The sequence below is a fragment of the Vitis riparia genome, chromosome 1, assembly GCF_004353265.1.
Source record: "Vitis riparia cultivar Riparia Gloire de Montpellier isolate 1030 chromosome 1, EGFV_Vit.rip_1.0, whole genome shotgun sequence".
NCBI classification, from domain to species: domain Eukaryota; kingdom Viridiplantae; phylum Streptophyta; class Magnoliopsida; order Vitales; family Vitaceae; genus Vitis; species Vitis riparia.
In genome coordinates this window covers 18,306,033-18,324,452 of record NC_048431.1, presented here as the reverse complement: position 1 = coordinate 18,324,452, position 18,420 = coordinate 18,306,033, and the positions used below count along the sequence as shown (strand labels likewise).

The following is an 18,420-nucleotide window of genomic DNA, read 5'->3' as shown; positions in this document are numbered from 1 at the left end:
ATGGGAGGTATTTAATGCTTAAGCCATATGCAATTACCATTTAGGGTTCAACTTTAACTACAAGTAGAACTGAAATCATGACTAAATATGAAGTAGTTCTGAGTTAGTAAAGGCTTTCAAAAATGCCTTCTTAAGATCAGCCAAACACAAATATTAGCCATCTTCCATTTTCAAAAAGAGCCTTTAAGTGAACTGAAGAGTGAAGCAAAGACACAGCTTCAGCAAAAAATAATGCATACCTCAATGATTTCTATCACACTTCTATTGAAAACACACAGCCAGAAGTACAATCCAGATCTGTTCCACTTCATTTTTTCATTGCCTACAAGGCCCCATCCAACCAAAACCATGCCAACATTAGAGCTAAAACAAAAACTTGAGTCTAGAAACCTAGACAACATTAAGATTCAAGCGAGATTAGCAATCTACAAATCTGTGTCATAGTATGAGATTTTAATTTGCATGCAATATGCTCAAGGCATTACTGTACTTAATAACAAACATCCATTCCAATTTGGTATCTAGTATGATTTCCTCCTTTTATCTAGTTCAAGCAAGACCCATCCACCAGCTGCCTCACCATTACTGACTAAATGATTTGGTTAGTGCTTTCCTACCAACCTGTGAAAAGTGTTTCCCACTTTTATTTCTTTTCTCCTGTGAATTCTCAAGATTTAAACACAGAGCATAATATTTAATTTGATTGGGAAAAAGAATTAATATTTTACAGGCAGTATTCTAACTCCAATTCCAGACTTCACCTTCCCTTTCTCCATTCAATTGGCAAGAAAAAAGGAAACAAACAACAAAGGAAGTGGTCTGTTTTTCCCGTCTGTGTACACTATAACAGGGGTGGGGGCAAAAAGAAAAGAGGGATTGTAGTTCTGCTGTCGGATTTTACTTATCGTGTCTCTTTATAGAATTTGAAAAACTCGTCAAATATCTGGAAGCAGAATATGGGCAGCCAAAGAAACGGAGGAGATTCCGGCAATCCCTGTCTCCAACTGCATCATCTCCTTGTGAACTTAACTGTGTCAAGTAAGTCTTCCCCTCATAGATGAAGCTGAGTTGCTGCCACAACAGCACACTTAAACCAATCTCCACAGAAACACTTGAAACAAACAAATAAACTAGAACAAGCCCTCGCAGGGATAGATGGACAGCTGAGCTAAAAAAGGCAATAATAATCTCCTTCATGGCTATGAAACCTGAATCTGCACCAGATTCATTCAAACGGCCAAGAGATCTGTAAGTTAATGGTGGCCAGATGTGGAACCCTGTGTATACAGACATGATTGCAACATAAGTCGTACTGATGACAGCTGAAATGAGGAAGGCAATGAAGTGTCGGTGGTTCGCAGCTCCAACACAGTTCCCAATCTGCATCCACAATATCTAGTGTAAGTCGTGAGCTGAAAATCCTAGTGCTACATTCTAGACAATAGTAAATAGGGTGGATCCTCTAAAGCTACTAGTCCTACAAGCATTAAGATGATCACTAACATTTTAAAATGGCAAGAAGCTAATGGCCAAGCCATTTCCCTGAAATGCTACTGTGGCATTGTGCTCAATGATGATGCAGCCTAGGCTTCTTGTCAGGCTACTGTAGAAACCTCTGAACTCTAAATGAAGTGTGTAAATTCAGTTCAGCAGAAAATAATAATCACACTTAATTTAACAAGAAATTTTCTCAATGCATGGGATTATACTAAATTCTTGAACCATGCGGAGGATTTGATAAAAAACTAGATTCTAGTTACTAAGCATGATTTTTACCCATGAAACCAAACAAATGAATCTCAAAAGAGACGTAAGACAACCATAGACTGAGGTGATTCTAGATTTTGACTTTTATGCTAACTATTTTTCTGCTCGAATGGGTTAAAATCAGCTGAACAACATGAACAATATGAAGCTAATAGAAAAATTGCAAAATTTCTGCCAAGGCATTAAGGTATCAAGACTGAATGACATAGAAACGGCAAAAGTATAAGAGGAGAGAACATAAGGAAACTTCACAAGGGGTGTTGAATATAATGTATTTATAGTGTATAACCTTTCCTTGTTAATATAGGACACATATATGGTAGGACACATGTATGGTAGTTAGGACTCTTAGCCTTGTAGGACTCTTAGCCTTGTATATATATATATATTTCTCAATTGTAAGTAGATCATTACATTAATGAGAATCAAGGTCTTTCTTCTTTCTCTCTCTCTCAACAAGGGGGATGGTCCAAAACAGTATTCCAAGCCTCTTGATAACTGTTGTGTGGATATTATTAGAGGAGAAAGGAAAAGAAAAGAGGGAAAAAAAAAGAAAGAAGAAAAAAGAGGGGTGGGTGGACTTGCTGCAATTTCAGAAAAAGTCTCCAAAAGTATTCTGTAATAGAATGTGTATCGCTCAAGAACTCTTAAATAGGGAGTGCAACCCTTTCTAGAACAGCTAGTGTTAGAATACAAATCATAACTGAAACATCAGGAGATAGATCAACTGTCAATGGTCAGATTGCACTATTTCTATGGTGTAATATTCCCTAGGACCAAAAGCTGTCATGCAGCAACTTTGGCATTGCATATTTCAAATAAATAAACAGCAAATAAGCAATATGTGTCTATTTCCTTTACAAGTTGTGGAAACATATTTGGTACTGAAAAAAGGAAGAAGCATGAGAGAGATTCCAAACCCATGAACAGTGATAGCTGCAACAAGCTCCTTTCAAGTGTATAACTCAACCATGATTTCATCACTGTAAATGTGGTCTTCAATTGCGACCCAAATTACCCTCAAAACCAATCCCCTGAACACCTTCACTTACCCATGAAATTGTCACCACTTGTCTGTCCACCACCAAGCTATACATATCTGCATAGCTTATGCTACAACTAGACACTGCTGTCGACAAATTACCACTACAAACAAAAATCATATTTTGATAGCTTACACTACAACAAGACACCCACATCTACAAATTGCCATTCTCCACCTTTGCTAACCAAACATAGTGAACATGGTGATTAAATATAGGCCCTTAAATGTCTTTTCAAAAAGAAGGGAACATAGTGATTACATATAGGCCCTTAAATGAACTCAAGTGAGGATATAGTCTTAGTGACCATATAAGAAAAATATCCACTAAATTAACATTGCAAGATGTAATAAGAAATCCTAATGTAGTAATCAAATTTCAATAGAAGGAATGACTAAAAACATAAAATCCCAAAAATAGAATAGTACAAGAGGCCATAATAGGGAAACTAAGCTAGATCACACTATTACTACATTAGGTTAGATCTTTTTTTTTTTTTTTTTATCGGAAACAAACAAATGTATTAATAGAAAAACAAAAGAAGGATGAGAGGTCCTCCTCATGAAAAACAAACCTGATCAAAAGTAACCAAGCAAACCTCCTCAAAACAAAGAAGGCTATACAAGAAGAACAAAAAGGCCTATACAAGTAAACCAACAACAGCCCCTATAACCCAACCCTAACATGTACAAATCAAGAGCCAACTAAGCTGAATTACACTCAAAGGGTAGGGTTTAAAAATGTTTGTACAGTAAGCCCAAAAAGAAACAAAAAAATGAAGCGAATCCTACAATGAATCCGATGACCTCCAAGTGTTCTTGAAAATCCTAGCATTCCTCTCTTTCCACACAATCCACAGCAAAGAGAGACAAGCTATCCTCCAAACAGCCCTTCCTCTAAATGAATTCCCAAAACACTTGAAGGAAATCACCATCATATCACAAATAGTGCCTTGGCGAAACCCACTCCATTTAGGTTAGATCTTGACACTCGTGGTTTTCACAAGAAAAGATCTGCTGTTGGCTAGATGCATGTTAGATCCAGAACAGACAGGGTTTCTAACTAATAAGCTACTAGCTATCAAGTTAAACCAAAACAGACAGGGTTTCTAACTAATATGCTACTGGGTGTCAACTTAATCAACTTCCTGATGAATTAGCATATTTTGTCAGCGAATATTGAAACCTTAGAAGTTAGTGCCAACTATATTTTGTCATAGTGGAGGAGTATACTCTTACTTTGATCAGGTTTTGTATTTTGAGAGGACCCCTCATCCTTCACTCTTTCTTTTATCAATAAAAATTTATCTCTGTTTCTGGTAAAAAAAAAAAAAAAAAGTGACAACTTAGTGCTCATTGATTTTTAGTTGGCAAAGGCATACCCATACTAACCTGGTCTACCATCTTGAATCCAATTAGATTCTGCCTTGATTAGAACCAGTTGATGTCACAATTTTTAGAGTTGCAAGTTTTGGTGAATTGGCCATGACCCAGTTGGCCTGATTGGGTATTAGCCAGAATGGCCCAGCTGGGTACAGTGTGATGGAATAGGAGGGGTTCAGATCTATCCTTGCCCAACCTCCCCAAGCCTGTAGCATATATCTATTGCTTCACACTGATGCATGCAAGCATATTCATTCGGAGGGAGGCTATTCAATGCTCGAAGATCTCTTTCATAAGAAGCAGAAAAATTTCCTGGAGTGCCTCAACATGTGACACAGAGACTTTCAAGGTGATTGCCTAGGCTTGAATTGTCTTAAACTTCCCTGTATATTCCCAATATATATAAAGAACTCAGACCATACTCCAGTTTTACTCTTGCTAATTTACAGTACAGATATTTTTCCACTAGCTGAGGCACACCAATTCAAATTACACAGAAGTTTTTATGGTAGAGTTATCTTCAAGGTAAAGAATTTCAATTATTAAGTAGAATTAACTATTCAACGAGTGGTTTTGAAAGTTTCATTTCTATTAAACTCGAAGGACTTCAGACTTCTAAAACCATGATGTAGTCAATTCATTTTCTCTTCTTTGGTTATATAGGCAGTCTGCTTCAGGTCTATACAAATTTCTAAATAATGGAAAAAATTTGCAAGCTGATGCTGAAAAAGTTTCACTTCCACTAACTTGATATCTACTTCAATCTCCAGACTTATTGAACTAAATTGGAAGTTCAAAACATAGATAATAACATGTTGTAAGCGGAAAATAGAATATTCTAAATAACACCCTCAGTGCAACAAGAATTGGTAAATTAAGGACAATTTAGACTTACAAATGGGCAGTGATGATCCATGTCCAGTATACACATTCCACATGAACGGCAGTGATGGGTCCTAGGGGACTTCGGCTTTGAACAATAGTGACAAAAGGTATAGTTCTCCAAGCTCCCTTTCCCCACAACTGGATAACTACCCCATGTCATGTTTGGTGGTGTGCCAGCGCAACAAAATGCTGCAAGGCTAAACGTAGAAAGAGTAGTCACAGACAAGATCATTGTTATGGTGCAGTGGATAATCCCATAAAAGTAACTGATGGAAAAAACAACTGGGTACACAGTCAACACCCCGCCACCTGCACTTACAAGAAAATGTATTACAAAGAGATAGATACAGACTATGGAAAGATCGATCAAACTGGAAAATATTAAGTTTCACACAGAGATGTCTTATTGATGCAAAATGAGGGTGCAAACATTCAGGATCACAATAACAAATGAATCAGTAAAATTCTTAAACACAATGGTTCATTAAACTGGTATAAAATAATAAGAAATCAGCAATATCCATAAATATAATAAGGGATCTTAACTGATCAGACTAAATTGCTAAAATTTGCCTCGGCAAGAGTTTTGATTTTAAAAGCTTACACTAACGAGGTTAGTTGCAAAGCTACACCTATGGATCCACCAAGCAATAACTGCTCCAATAACCACTGTGTAAACTACTTATCTCAAATAATTAATACTGTACAGCAACTAGGAAAAAAAAAATCCATCATAGCCAATATCTCCTGAACAATGTGGTGGTCAAATCAGTTCACCCTCTCGAGAAATCTATGTTTCTTATTAATCTGTCATGAGAAATCACAAGAAGATATGCTTTTATACAAGAAGAAAGTATGTTGATGCTGAAGTTGGTTGTATCCTATTCAGACCCTGCAAATATGTCTCTATCACGCTATAGGAATGTAACAAATGCAGAGTATTATACCCAGAAAAGACCTATTTAAAGCACAGGGGCATTCATGAACTCATTATAATAGGTTTTTGCTTATAAGAGGGGAGAAAAGATGTGGAAAGCAGAAGAGAAGAAATGCTGCATATCAGCAAGGAGGTATTAGGGTTCTCTCCTTTCTAATATTAACTTTTATCAAAGGAGTAAAATTACAATAATACCCTTACAATTAACTACTTGTCATAAACAAGGCAAATAAACTCCTTATTCTCAGCTGCCCACAAGACATGGATGCCTGCTTATGACAGAAGCCAAGGAAAGGATGAAGAGCTTTGACTCAATGATATGGCTTCTATAAGGTGAAAGTAGGATTCTTCACCTTTATCACCCTCTCCTGCTGAGGCAGTAAAGAGAGCATTTTTATCACCGATTAACTTCCAAAATTGGAACAGTTGACTCTATTACCACAAATACCATGGATCTTCCTTGAAGGTAATTAATCTCCAACATTCAAGAGTCGGCTCTCTCTCCATATATCTTCCTTGGGCTCTGCCTTCGTACTGCTAACTAGTTGGGATTGGTTAATGGTCTTGATTCACAAGTAGAGTAGAGGTTCACTAAGTAGGTAAGGGAACATGTATGTGTTAGAACTGTCTAAGTAGGTTTGAAAGGAAAGAAAGAGCCCCCCAATTTCCAATGGACATGTTCAATGCCAACAGATCCAACAGAGCATTAATGACAACAACTACATTTTGAGCCCATTTAAAGGGAACTTCATTCTCCATTGCAAAGGATGATTGAAAATCACTAGAAAGAGAACTTCAAGCTCCTTAGTTGCCAGATGATCATTGTTATCACTGTCAAGTTCTCCAAATCATTCCCTCCTCTCAAGTTGCTCTACTCTTTCCTTCAACTTACACACCTCTCTACTATGTGGCTGGCAGCCCCTCCTGCTTAGAATCCTCTTGAGGGAGTGAGGGAGGTATCTCTACCAGAAACTTGTCAAAGGCCAGGTCAAAGTTTGTTCCAATCCTACTAAAAACCAAAGAATATCTGATCCTGTATCAGCTTCCTGAACCTAGCAACATCACCAAGGCAATTTATTTGAAAATTTTAATAATATTTCTCCAATTGCTCCTACTTTTCTAAGCAAAGAGCTAAGGTGAGAGATATTTAAACCAAAAAACTTTTAGCAACACTATCAATCCTAAAATATGTCAAAGCTTCCAAACCTCCTCAACCATCCTCAACAAAAGGCTCCTATCCATTAGTCATAATTTACTTTAGGTTACAATGAAGAGTAACCAGTACATCTCTATCCTCACGAGTCTCACTAGAGTGACAGAGTCAGGTTCCTTGAAATTCCCATTCAACTGAACAACAGTTTATTCCAAAATTTTATAATAACAGTCCCATTCCTCCCATTTTCTTGATAAGGATCTCAGGTGAGATGGAGACTTATCTCTTTTAGCTACAAAATCTTAGCAACATTCCTATTTTTGGATGTCTGAGCTATAGCATCCCAAACCTCCTCAACTGTCCCTGAAGAATATCATATCTATAAGTGCTAATTGACTGTAGGTCGCATTGGATGACGTAACCAGGGTACGCCACCTTCACAGGTCTCATCAAAGTCTGGTTGCTTGAATTTCCCATTTAATTAAATTATCTTCTTTTTCATATGTACAAACATGGGAGATAATTGTTTCCAGGCAAAGTGGTAAGCAACATGTGACTTCATGATATCAGCTTATACCAGTTTTTAGTTTGTGCATTAACCAAGCCAATGCAACCCCCGGTAACATCAAAAGTATATTGACTAACTTCCATTTCTCTAAATCAAGCCAAGAACAAAGAATATCCAGCTAAGAAAAGCAATAAAAAGGAGACAAGCCCAAACATTGTCAAGCACCAAACAAGTCAAACATCACAATAGAAGTCAGAAGGCCCACAACTTTGAAAAACCGGGTGGACAAGAAACAAACAACCAGTACCGTAGGGCCAACTGATATAAGAGTTTAAAATCGCTACAATACATTTTTCAGTAAAAAAGAACCTTGACTTAGATTAATAAATTTTTATTTTTTTATTTTTAGATAAGCACGCAAAAATATATTACGAGGCAAAAAGCCACAAAGCATACAGGAAGTATACGTAGCAGCCTGAACAAAAACAACACTCACCACCCCTTAGGGAACGGCAAGCCATTCCAAAAAACCTAAAAGCGAAGAGGACTCCTCTCCCATATACACCCTAGCCCAACTCCACAAGTTACAAACAAAAGAATTCTTTAGTTTCTGAAAAAACTAATCTATTTCTCTCCTTCCAAACCGTCCAAAAAATACACAACGGGATGGAAGTCTAAATCCTTTTCCTCTTTCTCCCCACAAAAGGGCCCCTCCAACTGACTAACATCTCTTTGACTTTCTCTGGGAACACCCAATTAGCCCCAAACAAGGCCAAGACAATCTCCCAGAGAGCCCTTACAACTGTACAGTGTAAAAGAATATGATTTACATTTTCCTCTTCACAACCACACAAAAAACACCGATTTGGAAGATGTCAGCCCCGTCTTTGAAGTTTGTCCAAAGTTAGGACCTTCTCCCAAGAAGCCTCCCAAGCAAAAAAAGCAACTTTGGTTGGGACCTTGTCCACCCAAATGCTCTTTTTCGGGAAGGTAATGACATTAGGCCCAGTCAACAACTTGTAGGCATCTCTAATCCGAAGGCGGCCGTGTCCCTCTCCTTTCCATATCATTGAGTCCTCTTCAAGAGAAATCCTCAAATCCCTCAACATATGCAACAACTCTCCTAAGGCGTCCAACTCCCAATCATTAGAGTTTCTAGAGAGTCTTATGTTCCAACCTCCTTGACCAAGACTAGAATCCCACATCTCATTAACCGAGGCATTCCTTTGGGCTGCCAAAGCAAACAAATGGGGAAAAGCTTGGGACAACACCTCATTTCCGCACCAATGGTCAATCCAGAAACTAACCTTAGTCCCCTTTCCCACTTTGAACTCTATATTACCCCAACACCAAGATGACTCCTTCAAGATATCCCTCCAAACCCCCACCCCAAACGTTCCGCGGGCCTCCTTTGTTCTCCAACCAAATCCCACTTGGCCATACTTCACCCCAACCACCTTCCTCCAAAGGAATTCTTCCTCAAAGGCGAACTGCCAAATCCATTTACCCAACAGGGCCTTATTCAAGAGATCAATTTTCCGAATACCTAGACCCCCACTCTCCTTTTGGGTACACACCACCTCCCAATTGATTAGCTGGTATATAATTGATTCAATTAATAAAATTATAAATATAATAAAATATGTTGCAGCCATACAATAAAATGTGAGGTTAATTCTCAATACAGCGTCTTCAGAAAAACAACTACACCTTCATAGAAAAAAGAAAAAGGTATACATTATATGACCTACTAAACCAAAGACAATTCATGATTTAATAATTGAATCAATTATATACCAGCTCTAAACTAGAGGAAAAGTTGACAGATTAAAAAAACCATTATCTATTATAGCTTTTATCTTTAAACTATATTGTTTTCTGATATTAAAGCAAAGCAGTCATGCACTGGAGTTTCCATCTTTGTTTAATATTTAACACGTGCAGGCAATGTGTATGACCTAGAAAAAAGGGATAAATTAAGTAGACCTCGATTCAGGTAAGACCATATGCGGACCTCACAATTTTAGAATATGACATTGAGAGGGGTGTTTGGATTCCTAACTTCTCTACGACTCTAAATGACTGGGAGATTGATATTGTGGAGTGCTTTTTGATAAGGCTTCAAGACAAGGTGGTTGTTGTGGGAGGGGAGGACAAGGTGTATTGGGTGGAGACAAAGAGTGGATCCTTCTCTATTAAATCCCTTCACCCTATCCTTGAGGTAGGAAGTCTAAAGCCATTCCTAGCAAGTGTTGTGTGGAAAGCGTGGGTTCCTAAGGCAATCTTGTTTGTTTGGGAGGCAACTTGGGGGAAAGCTTTGACACTAGACCAACTACAAAGGAGGGGTTGGTCATTGGCCAATAGATGCTTCCTTTGTCATTCTCATGAGGAGTCAATTGACCACATCCTTTTGCATTGTGGAAAGGCATGGGTGTTGTGGAAGCTCTTGTTCTCCCTGTTTGGACTGTATTGGGTGATTCATTCCACGGTTAGAGAGACTCTCTTAGGTTGACATGACTCTTTTATTGGAAGAAATTGGAGAAAAGTTTGGAGAGCAACGCCTTTATGCCTTTTCTGGACCATATGGAAAGAGCGAAATAGAAGATCTTTCTAGAACGTGGAGTTATCTATTCAAAGGTTGAAATTCTGTTTTTATGCAACTTGTTATCTTGGATCAATTTGTTTATAGGCAAAACATCTATGTCCTTAGTTGATTTTATTGATTGGTTGAGTTCAGTTTGAGAAAGGGAGTATTTTTTGTTTTCCCTTTCCTTTTTTTGGCACTTATTAGCGGTTGTTGTATACATTGTGTGTACTTTGATGCACCCCTTTTTGGCACTTTGAATACTAATTTTATTTACTTATCAAAAAAAAAAAAAAAGAATATGAGATTGACCTCTCCTATCAAATGTTATTCCCCTTGATACCATTGACGAAAATGCAGAAAGATAAAATGCACTTCTTTAAGTGATGTAAAATGACGTCATTTTGAAGATCTTTTTTCACTTATTTATTTTTTCAATTTTTGCTTCTTTACTGTTCATCTCATTCCTATGAAAAGAAACCCTAAATTTCCTTCTTTGCTTCTTTAAAAAAGTTCTACATCCCATCCTTGTCTCTATTCTCTACCACTTGTTGTTTGCACCATCCATGGATTTTCTTGTGTCCATATTAAACAGTGAGAATGAACAAAAACTTGGGAGGAAAAAAAAAAAAAAAAAAAAAACCACTGAAAACAAACAAGATAAGCAACGGGAGGGCTATCAATGGAGTTTTGCCCATGTGACCATGGTGTGCATTTGTACCTACTTGTCATGGCAGCTTTATGCTTGTTTATTTTTATTTATTTATTTAATTTTTTGAAGAAAAGGGAGCAGAAGGAGAAGAAAAATGGAAAAGAAAAGGGAATGGGCCCCCCATGGAGTTCACTACGTTTCCCATTTTATTCCTTGTTTTTTTATGAAGGGTGAAAGGAAGTAGTGAAGAGTCGAAGAGATGGGAAGGAATTAAGGTTTTTCATTGCAAGGTTTAAGGCTTGAGAAATTAGGAAATGAATAGATTGAGAATTATGGTTTGGTGAAGATGAAGAAGAAGGTGTATTGATTTGAATTAGTTATGATTAATTACTGATTTGTTTGAGATTATTTAACATTAATTAAACATTATTTAAAATTAATTAGTGATTTGTTTGAGATTTTTTTACATTAAGTAAACATTATTTAAAATTAATTTTAGTTATTTGGAAAGAATGGGATCTCTGGATGTAAGAGTAAGAATGAGAGTTTTTACATAGGGATACCAAATATGGTTTTTAAAAGTTGCTTTGATGAGATTGCCAAATTACATCAGCTAACATTTTTTTTTTTTTGATAGGTTACATCAGTTAACATTTTGAGGCAGCACGAGATGGTCCTGTTTGACCAAGACCCCAAGGGAGGTCAGTGTAACATTCCAAAGCAGTGGGGGGGATCTATGTAGATATAGCTTACCTCAAGGGAGGTGCGGTAATTAACCCACCAAGAAAAAGGCAATTATATATGGTCCAACTAGTGTAAGGGAAGCATCTAAGAGTAGCTTCTCTAATGCACACAGCATGCTGTCTAGAAGTTTCCATTACATATATACCACAACTTTGCAAACATATAGTGGAAGTTTTGACAAATAAAACAAATTTGCTGATGTGGAACTAATAATTCTGCTTTTTAATAAAATGATAATCAAAAGAAATAAACAGAGATCAGACTGACATAAACCTAGAGCGAGAAATAGCCAAAAATAGTTATTAATTTGCTAATATTTTTTTTAAGGAAGAGTTCTTTAATAATTAATATAGAAGTTGAAGGGACATACATATCAAGAAGAGCATAAATATGATGAGAATACAAACAAAGGATCGATCTCGTAAACGTCTCAATTGAAAGCACTTGCTCTCACGCTTGCATGTGTTTGGGTTTGTTATGGCTCCACACCATCCGCACTTGTAAATGGGAGTGTAAGATGCAAGAAGAAGGCGCAACCCACAACCCCAACATGTTGTTTCATGATCCTCAGTGACAACTGTCACGAAATTCTCCTAAATGGGAACAAATGCATGAGCAGCTGATGAAACAACCAAAATTATCTAAAATTTAATAAAAATGCAAGAAAAAGATAATCTGATAGTCTATATTCTCCTTTTTGTTATTGATGCACCCACATATACGCTAGAGTCAATGCTTTTGAATCTGAAGTAACATTTATGATTAAAGAGTCTCAAAATGTCTAATCTAAACTAAATTACTTAAAATAGCAAATTAATGAATAAAAACAAATAGTTATCTCACATAAATACCTCAATTTACAATGTTCATGGTAAATGGCATACAAAATACTCATCCCATCCCATGTAGCTATCCGAACAACAGTGAACATCGATTCATGTATGTTCCTAGGGATTAGTTTACAATCAAGCTTCCAATTCTTTTAATTTCTTTTATATTTTCTTTTACGGTTTTTTTAATCACTAAGAAAGTTATGATTCGCAATTTTTCTTATACAGTTTCACTAGGCTTCATGGATAAGCTTATAAAGATCACCTATGATTTATAGTAGAGACACTGAGAATGAAGGAGCAACATGTTCAAAAGCATTTCCTGATAATTAAAGAAAATTATTTTATAAAAATTGTTAATTAGATAGAAAAAGAATGTGAACATAGAGATCTCTCTTGAAAAAGGCAAAATAGAAATGGCAAAGAAGAAAGCAAAAAGCATGAAGCAGCCATTGTATCTCTCAAAATAGTCAAGGGGTGTCCCACAATCTAAGGATATAGAACTTGTCTCAACTAAACAGTCAGCCAACTAGTTGACCAATCTAGATATCCACATAGAGGACAGTGTCTCTAGAAAGAAAAAGAATCTTTGTCCAATGAGTGAGCCTTAATGGACATCTACCTCCTTTGGAAACCTTTGGCCACTCTCTACTAAAGGCACTACAAACAATTGAAGTGCTGCCAACAGTTCTCTCCAGGCATCTTGATACATAGCATTAAAATTGAGTTATTTATTTATTTTTTAGTGTTTTTTTTTTTTTTTTTTTGATATTTGGAAAGCCATAATTCATATAAGGTTATTTTGCTAAGTCTCCATATTAGAAATAGTTGGAGTTTAGCTATAGGATTCATTGTAATTGGATTTTGTAAAATATATATAACATTAAGAAAGTCTTCTTCCTAGTTTCTTATTTCTAAGAAATTCCATTTTTCATGAAACCACCTATTTTCCAAGAGCCCTATTTATTTTGGTTTCTGTTCTGAGTTCAATTAAAAGACATTTTATTGGTTAGCAAACCAACCCATGTTTCAAAACTTTTGACATTAGGGAATTTGAGTCCCTTAGCCTCATTTTCAAAGTTCTTTGCTTATTGAAGAGTTTTCAAGTCTATGAATATAACTCTTGGATCCAAAACAAAAAGTAGTGTTTGGTTAATGAAAATCTGAGAGCTTTTTAGTTAATCTTTGAGCTCTCAGGTATAAATGTTATTTTATTTTATTTTTGATAGACAAAGATCAAATATATTAATAATGCTTAATAAAATGGTATATAGCATACAAAGGCGCCAAAAGGCCAAATAATGGTGGAGGGATACACAAAAAACAACTCCTTTGTCTTACTAAGAGGTTAGGGAATTTGAGTCCCTTAGCCTTGTTTTCAAAGTTCTTTGCTTATTGAAGAGTTTTTAAGTCTATGAATATAACTCTTGGATCCAAAACAAAAAGTAGTGTTTGGTTAATGAAAATCTGAGAGCTTTTTAGTTAATCTTTGAGCTCTCAGGTATAAATGTTATTTTATTTTATTTTTGATAGACAAAGATCAAATATATTAATAATGCTTAATAAAATGGTATATAGCATACAAAGGCGCCAAAAGGCCAAATAATGGCGGAGGGATACACAAAAAACAACCCTTTTGTCTTACTTAGAGGCTAGCCAATCAAGAAAGTTTGTTATAGATAACGAGGATATCCTATGTACACTCTAGCCCACTCCAAAAAGTCATACATAAAGAATTGTTTGATCAATTTTTCGGCATTTTCAAACACCATTTTATTTCTAAGGTCTAAAATAGGCATAAAAGAGATGCTCTCCAAGATTTCTTCCTCTTCTTCCCAACAAAAGATCCATGCTTGCTCAAAAGGAAATCTCTAATTAAAGAGAGCATCACCCACTATACTTCGAAGAGAGCATTAACTAATTGCCACAGAATGACCACTTTCAAGCAATGAAGGGGGACGTAATGAGCCATTTCTTTTCCTTTGTATAGATAGCATCAGCTTAACATCTTCCAATCCCTCATTCTGAGTTGATCCAATGGAAATTTTCTTTCCCATATAGCTTCCCAAGCAAAAAAGAACCCTCATGGGAATCCATGGATTCCGCACAATGCAAGAGGAAAACACCTCCATCTCTCATTAGATATAGAAGAATATAATGATTTAATTATGAATTTGTCACACTTCATATACAACCAAACCATTTTATCCTCTATAACTCTATTAATCATCTATGCTTGCATTCTCTTAAAAAGGGCCTTTACCTCGTCTATCTCCCAGTCATGAATCTGTCTTTATGAACTTAGGGTTCTAATCCCTCCCTCCCAATCTCACATGTTGGCTACCCATGCATCTTTGGTGGTGCATATTAAGAACAACATAGGAAAGGCCTCTCCTAAGGATACATACCACACCACCTATCCTTCCAAAATTTTACCTTGCAACCGTATCCCATCTTAAATCCAAGTCTACAATTAAAAACCTCCTAACTGCTCTTGATTACCTTCCATAGCCTCACTTGTACCCTTCTCTCACTCCTCTAGAGCACCATGCCCCTTCCTCATACTTCCTTGTAATGATATGCTTCTAAAGGGATTCATTCTTAACTACACTAAAGTCTCCTTTGATACACCAAGGGTCATTCCAAAGCCCTCCAATATCACAAAATTCCCCCCAAAAATCCTCTCCCCCCACCCTAATTTTTAACCAGCCCATACACTCCTGAAAATATCCACATGAAATTGTCCTCATAGCTCTAAAACTAACAAGAGATTAAACACCATTACCTCTATTTCAATAAGCCCCAACACCCTATTGTCCCAAAAAACCAAAATTTTCCTTGCTTAACCCTTGGATTCCATAGCACCTCATTCCAAGAACCTACCACACCCAAACTCCTCACCATTTACACCAACATCTACTGGACAATGGCCTTTAGCAAGCAAAAAAGTCAGCTATCTGCACTCTGATCAGTGCATTGACAACTTTCCGCTTTCCCCCCTCATTAATCCCTTTGACATCCAAGAAAGCATACAAAGCTTCATTAGCAAACCATGGCTCTCCCAACTACTCTTCCCACTCCTCTTTTTTCTCTATTTTTTTTGCATTGATGTGCACCTTTTCCTACTCACAACTAGACATTGTTGTCTTCAGTTTTCTAACCTAAAAGTCCTACTTTCATAACCCTAAACCTATTTCCTCCCTAAGCCTTTACCTAAGCACCTTAAAGACAAAAATGTTGTGGCTATCCATAAACTTCTGCGACTTGGTTTCTCCAGCTCCAGCTCTGGTAACCACTAACCTTAAATACCTTCCCCTTTACTTCATCTCTGAATTGGCTTCCATCGAAAAAAAAATACTGGTACTTATAACCTTTCCTAGACCTTGGCCCAGCAAAAAACACTGTGGATAATATTATTCAAGGTTTAATCATTGGCTTCCATTGCACTAATCCAATTTGGCCGCCATAAGTGGAGCATTACTGCCTCAAAGTTTTTGGCAGTCAGTCTACAGGTGGTAAAACGTGTCTAAATTCTAATCAGCAGCTGATAACCAAAAAATATCTATATAAAATTTGCTTATTTGCATAGAGTACTCAACAACTCACAAAGTTAGTAAGCTGTGCAGTTAAATAGCAGTTTCATAAGGAGCTCAACAATTACAGGGTAATGATATTGCAAAGAGACACCTCAGAGTAAAGGTGAACTTATTCTATTCTACTCCCCCACTTAATCTATGAAGATATATGACTAAGCTTGTGATGGGGTTAGGTTAAGGTTGGAGTAAACCAGAACCTGCCATTGTCTCCCTTTAGTTCAACGACTAAGGCTGATGCATGGAGTTCCATGAATTATTTTACTCAATAAAAAGCCCTCAATAACAGTATATATCTCCATATATCATCTGAATGACTATGGACGATGCATGGAGTTCCCTGAATTATTTTAACCTTTGGGGCAGAGTTGACCGCCAACACAATCTAAGGTCCCTGATAAAACACTATTTTCCCAACTAGATTCAACCCCACTAACGCCAGCTTGATTGAAAAATGAATACCCAGAAGAGTAATTTATTGGGGGTAACACACCTTCGAACAAAGAAACACAGAAAAAAAAAATTAATGAGTTTAGATGGATAAGTTCCTGTTCTTTGATGATGAAGCTCACCCACTTTACAATCATTAACATACAAATCAGCTACAAACTACTATGCAATCCGGCAATATGTTGGCAGATGAAATTAAAAGATAAAACTCCCACTCCCAATAACACACTATCAGCAACCAATTTTCTTGGTCAATGCCTTACACCGCCCGCCCCCGCCCCCGCCCCCCCTTTTGAATAAAAAGGAAGAAACCCCATATACCTGCATAGTGACCGATAAAATCAGGCTCTATTGATTTCTGCAAAAGGCTCCCTTCAACTCCATCCAGCTACAAAAATGCATACAAATCTCCAAGATTTGACTCCCAATTGCGAACCACCCATTAATTGATTTTTCACACAAATACCCAACCCGGGTCAAGTTTGGGGAACAGGGCTTCCTACAATTGCCAATTAGAGCTTTTCTACCTGGGTTTTGCGGTCAACTGAAGTTTGCAGGTTCTGGGTGTTTTCTTCATAGAGAGCTGAACCCCACCAAATAAAACCCAGAGGAAAAGACTCATTTATAAGGGCGGCTTGTATCTTCTGCCTTCCCTTTGCAATTCTTCAATCTTTTGATTTGATTTTTTTTTTTTTTTTGATAAATTGCAAGTTTGGAATGAAATTGGCAAATTGCTATGTAATTACAACCCTATCTCCAGTTTTTCTTGACAATTTGCGCTAGAATTGTTAGAGGTCTTTTCCATTTCTTTGAAATAAGAGACATTATTTTTTAAATGCAATACGACTTTTTATGTTTGTTTGATTATTTTATTTAAAGTACTTTTGAAAAAGAAAACATTTTTGTTTTGAAATTGTATTTTAGCTGGTTTCTATTTTCAATTAAGATATTTTACTATTTCTGTGGAATCTGCTTGGAAGCCTATGAGAGAAAATTTCCCAAGCTCAATAAGATTTTTTTGTCCTACAACAAGCCTTTCCCAGCAGATATTTGGTGCAAGAGTGTTTATATAGTCGGTACGGTTATTATCATTTACAATTTATCTAGTATTTTAAGGTTTGTTTGGTAATTATTTTTAAAAATATTTTTATTTTATTTTTTAGAACAGAAAGATAAGAATATACGTTTAAGAATTAGAGAATAGAAAACTGGTTTTTATTTTTAAAAAATACAAAATATGATTGCAGACCCCATTTTTGCAAACTAAATGTTTTTAGTTTTTTTATTTGCTTTTATTAAGGAGTTGGAAAGCATTTCATTGGAAGTGAGGGACATCTCCCATGAAACTCCATGCATCGACGTGTGGCAGACATTAGCAGCTCGCCCATGATGGTGGTTGGAGAGGGTGACACATTTACTGAATGATGCACAGTAGAGCAGTTGGAGGCTTGGTAGAGAAGAAAACGAGCTAGAGAACTGGTTTTTGGAGAGAGAGGGGGGGGTGTATTCTGAAGAAAGAGGAAAGAGGATTTTTGAGCTAAGGAATAGAGGAGCAGGCTGGTTTTTATGAGTGAAGGAGGCTTGCTGGTTTTTGAGTTTGCTTGGGAGGTTACAGAAGAAAGGTGAGCTCCGGTAGTGAGGTTTTGAGCAGCTTGAGCAAAACTAGCTAAAGGTGGAGAGACAGAAGGAGCTTCATTGGAGGAGCTTAGGTATGGCTGTTATGGGTGTCTTTGCTTTGGTATTTCTCGTTTTTTTTTCCTTCCTTGCTATTATTGATCTTGAACATCATTTGTTGTGGATTAGATCTTGTTGAATTTAAGCTTGCTTCACACTTGCTTTGTTTTGTTCTTTTTTTTTAGTTTCTTCGATTTCTCCTATAAATGAGTGAGATA

General features: G+C 36.7%; 1 protein-coding gene across 1 annotated transcript; it reads right to left on the bottom strand.

Annotated features, from left to right (window-relative positions):
* Nucleotides 1-673: 673 nt before the first annotated feature.
* On the bottom strand, nucleotides 674-17,224 carry LOC117922730 (protein S-acyltransferase 11). Its single transcript, XM_034840942.1, has 4 exons — nucleotides 16,850-17,224; nucleotides 12,026-12,248; nucleotides 5,088-5,386; nucleotides 674-1,380 (listed from the first exon to the last, which is right to left on the bottom strand). The coding sequence occupies exons 1-4, from the start codon at nucleotides 16,853-16,855 to the stop codon at nucleotides 898-900; spliced, it is 1,011 nt and encodes a 336-aa protein (XP_034696833.1). The 5' UTR covers nucleotides 16,856-17,224; the 3' UTR covers nucleotides 674-897.
* Nucleotides 17,225-18,420: the final 1,196 nt, after the last annotated feature.

Coding starts and splice junctions, on each gene's coding strand:
- LOC117922730 (XM_034840942.1), bottom strand. Junction 5,387..12,025: donor ATTTATGCTCTTCTTGATAT/GTATGTCCCTTC, acceptor TTGTAAGTGCAG/GTGGCGGGGTGTTGACTGTG. Junction 1,381..5,087: donor TGGATCATCACTGCCCATTT/GTAAGTCTAAAT, acceptor TTGTGGATGCAG/ATTGGGAACTGTGTTGGAGC.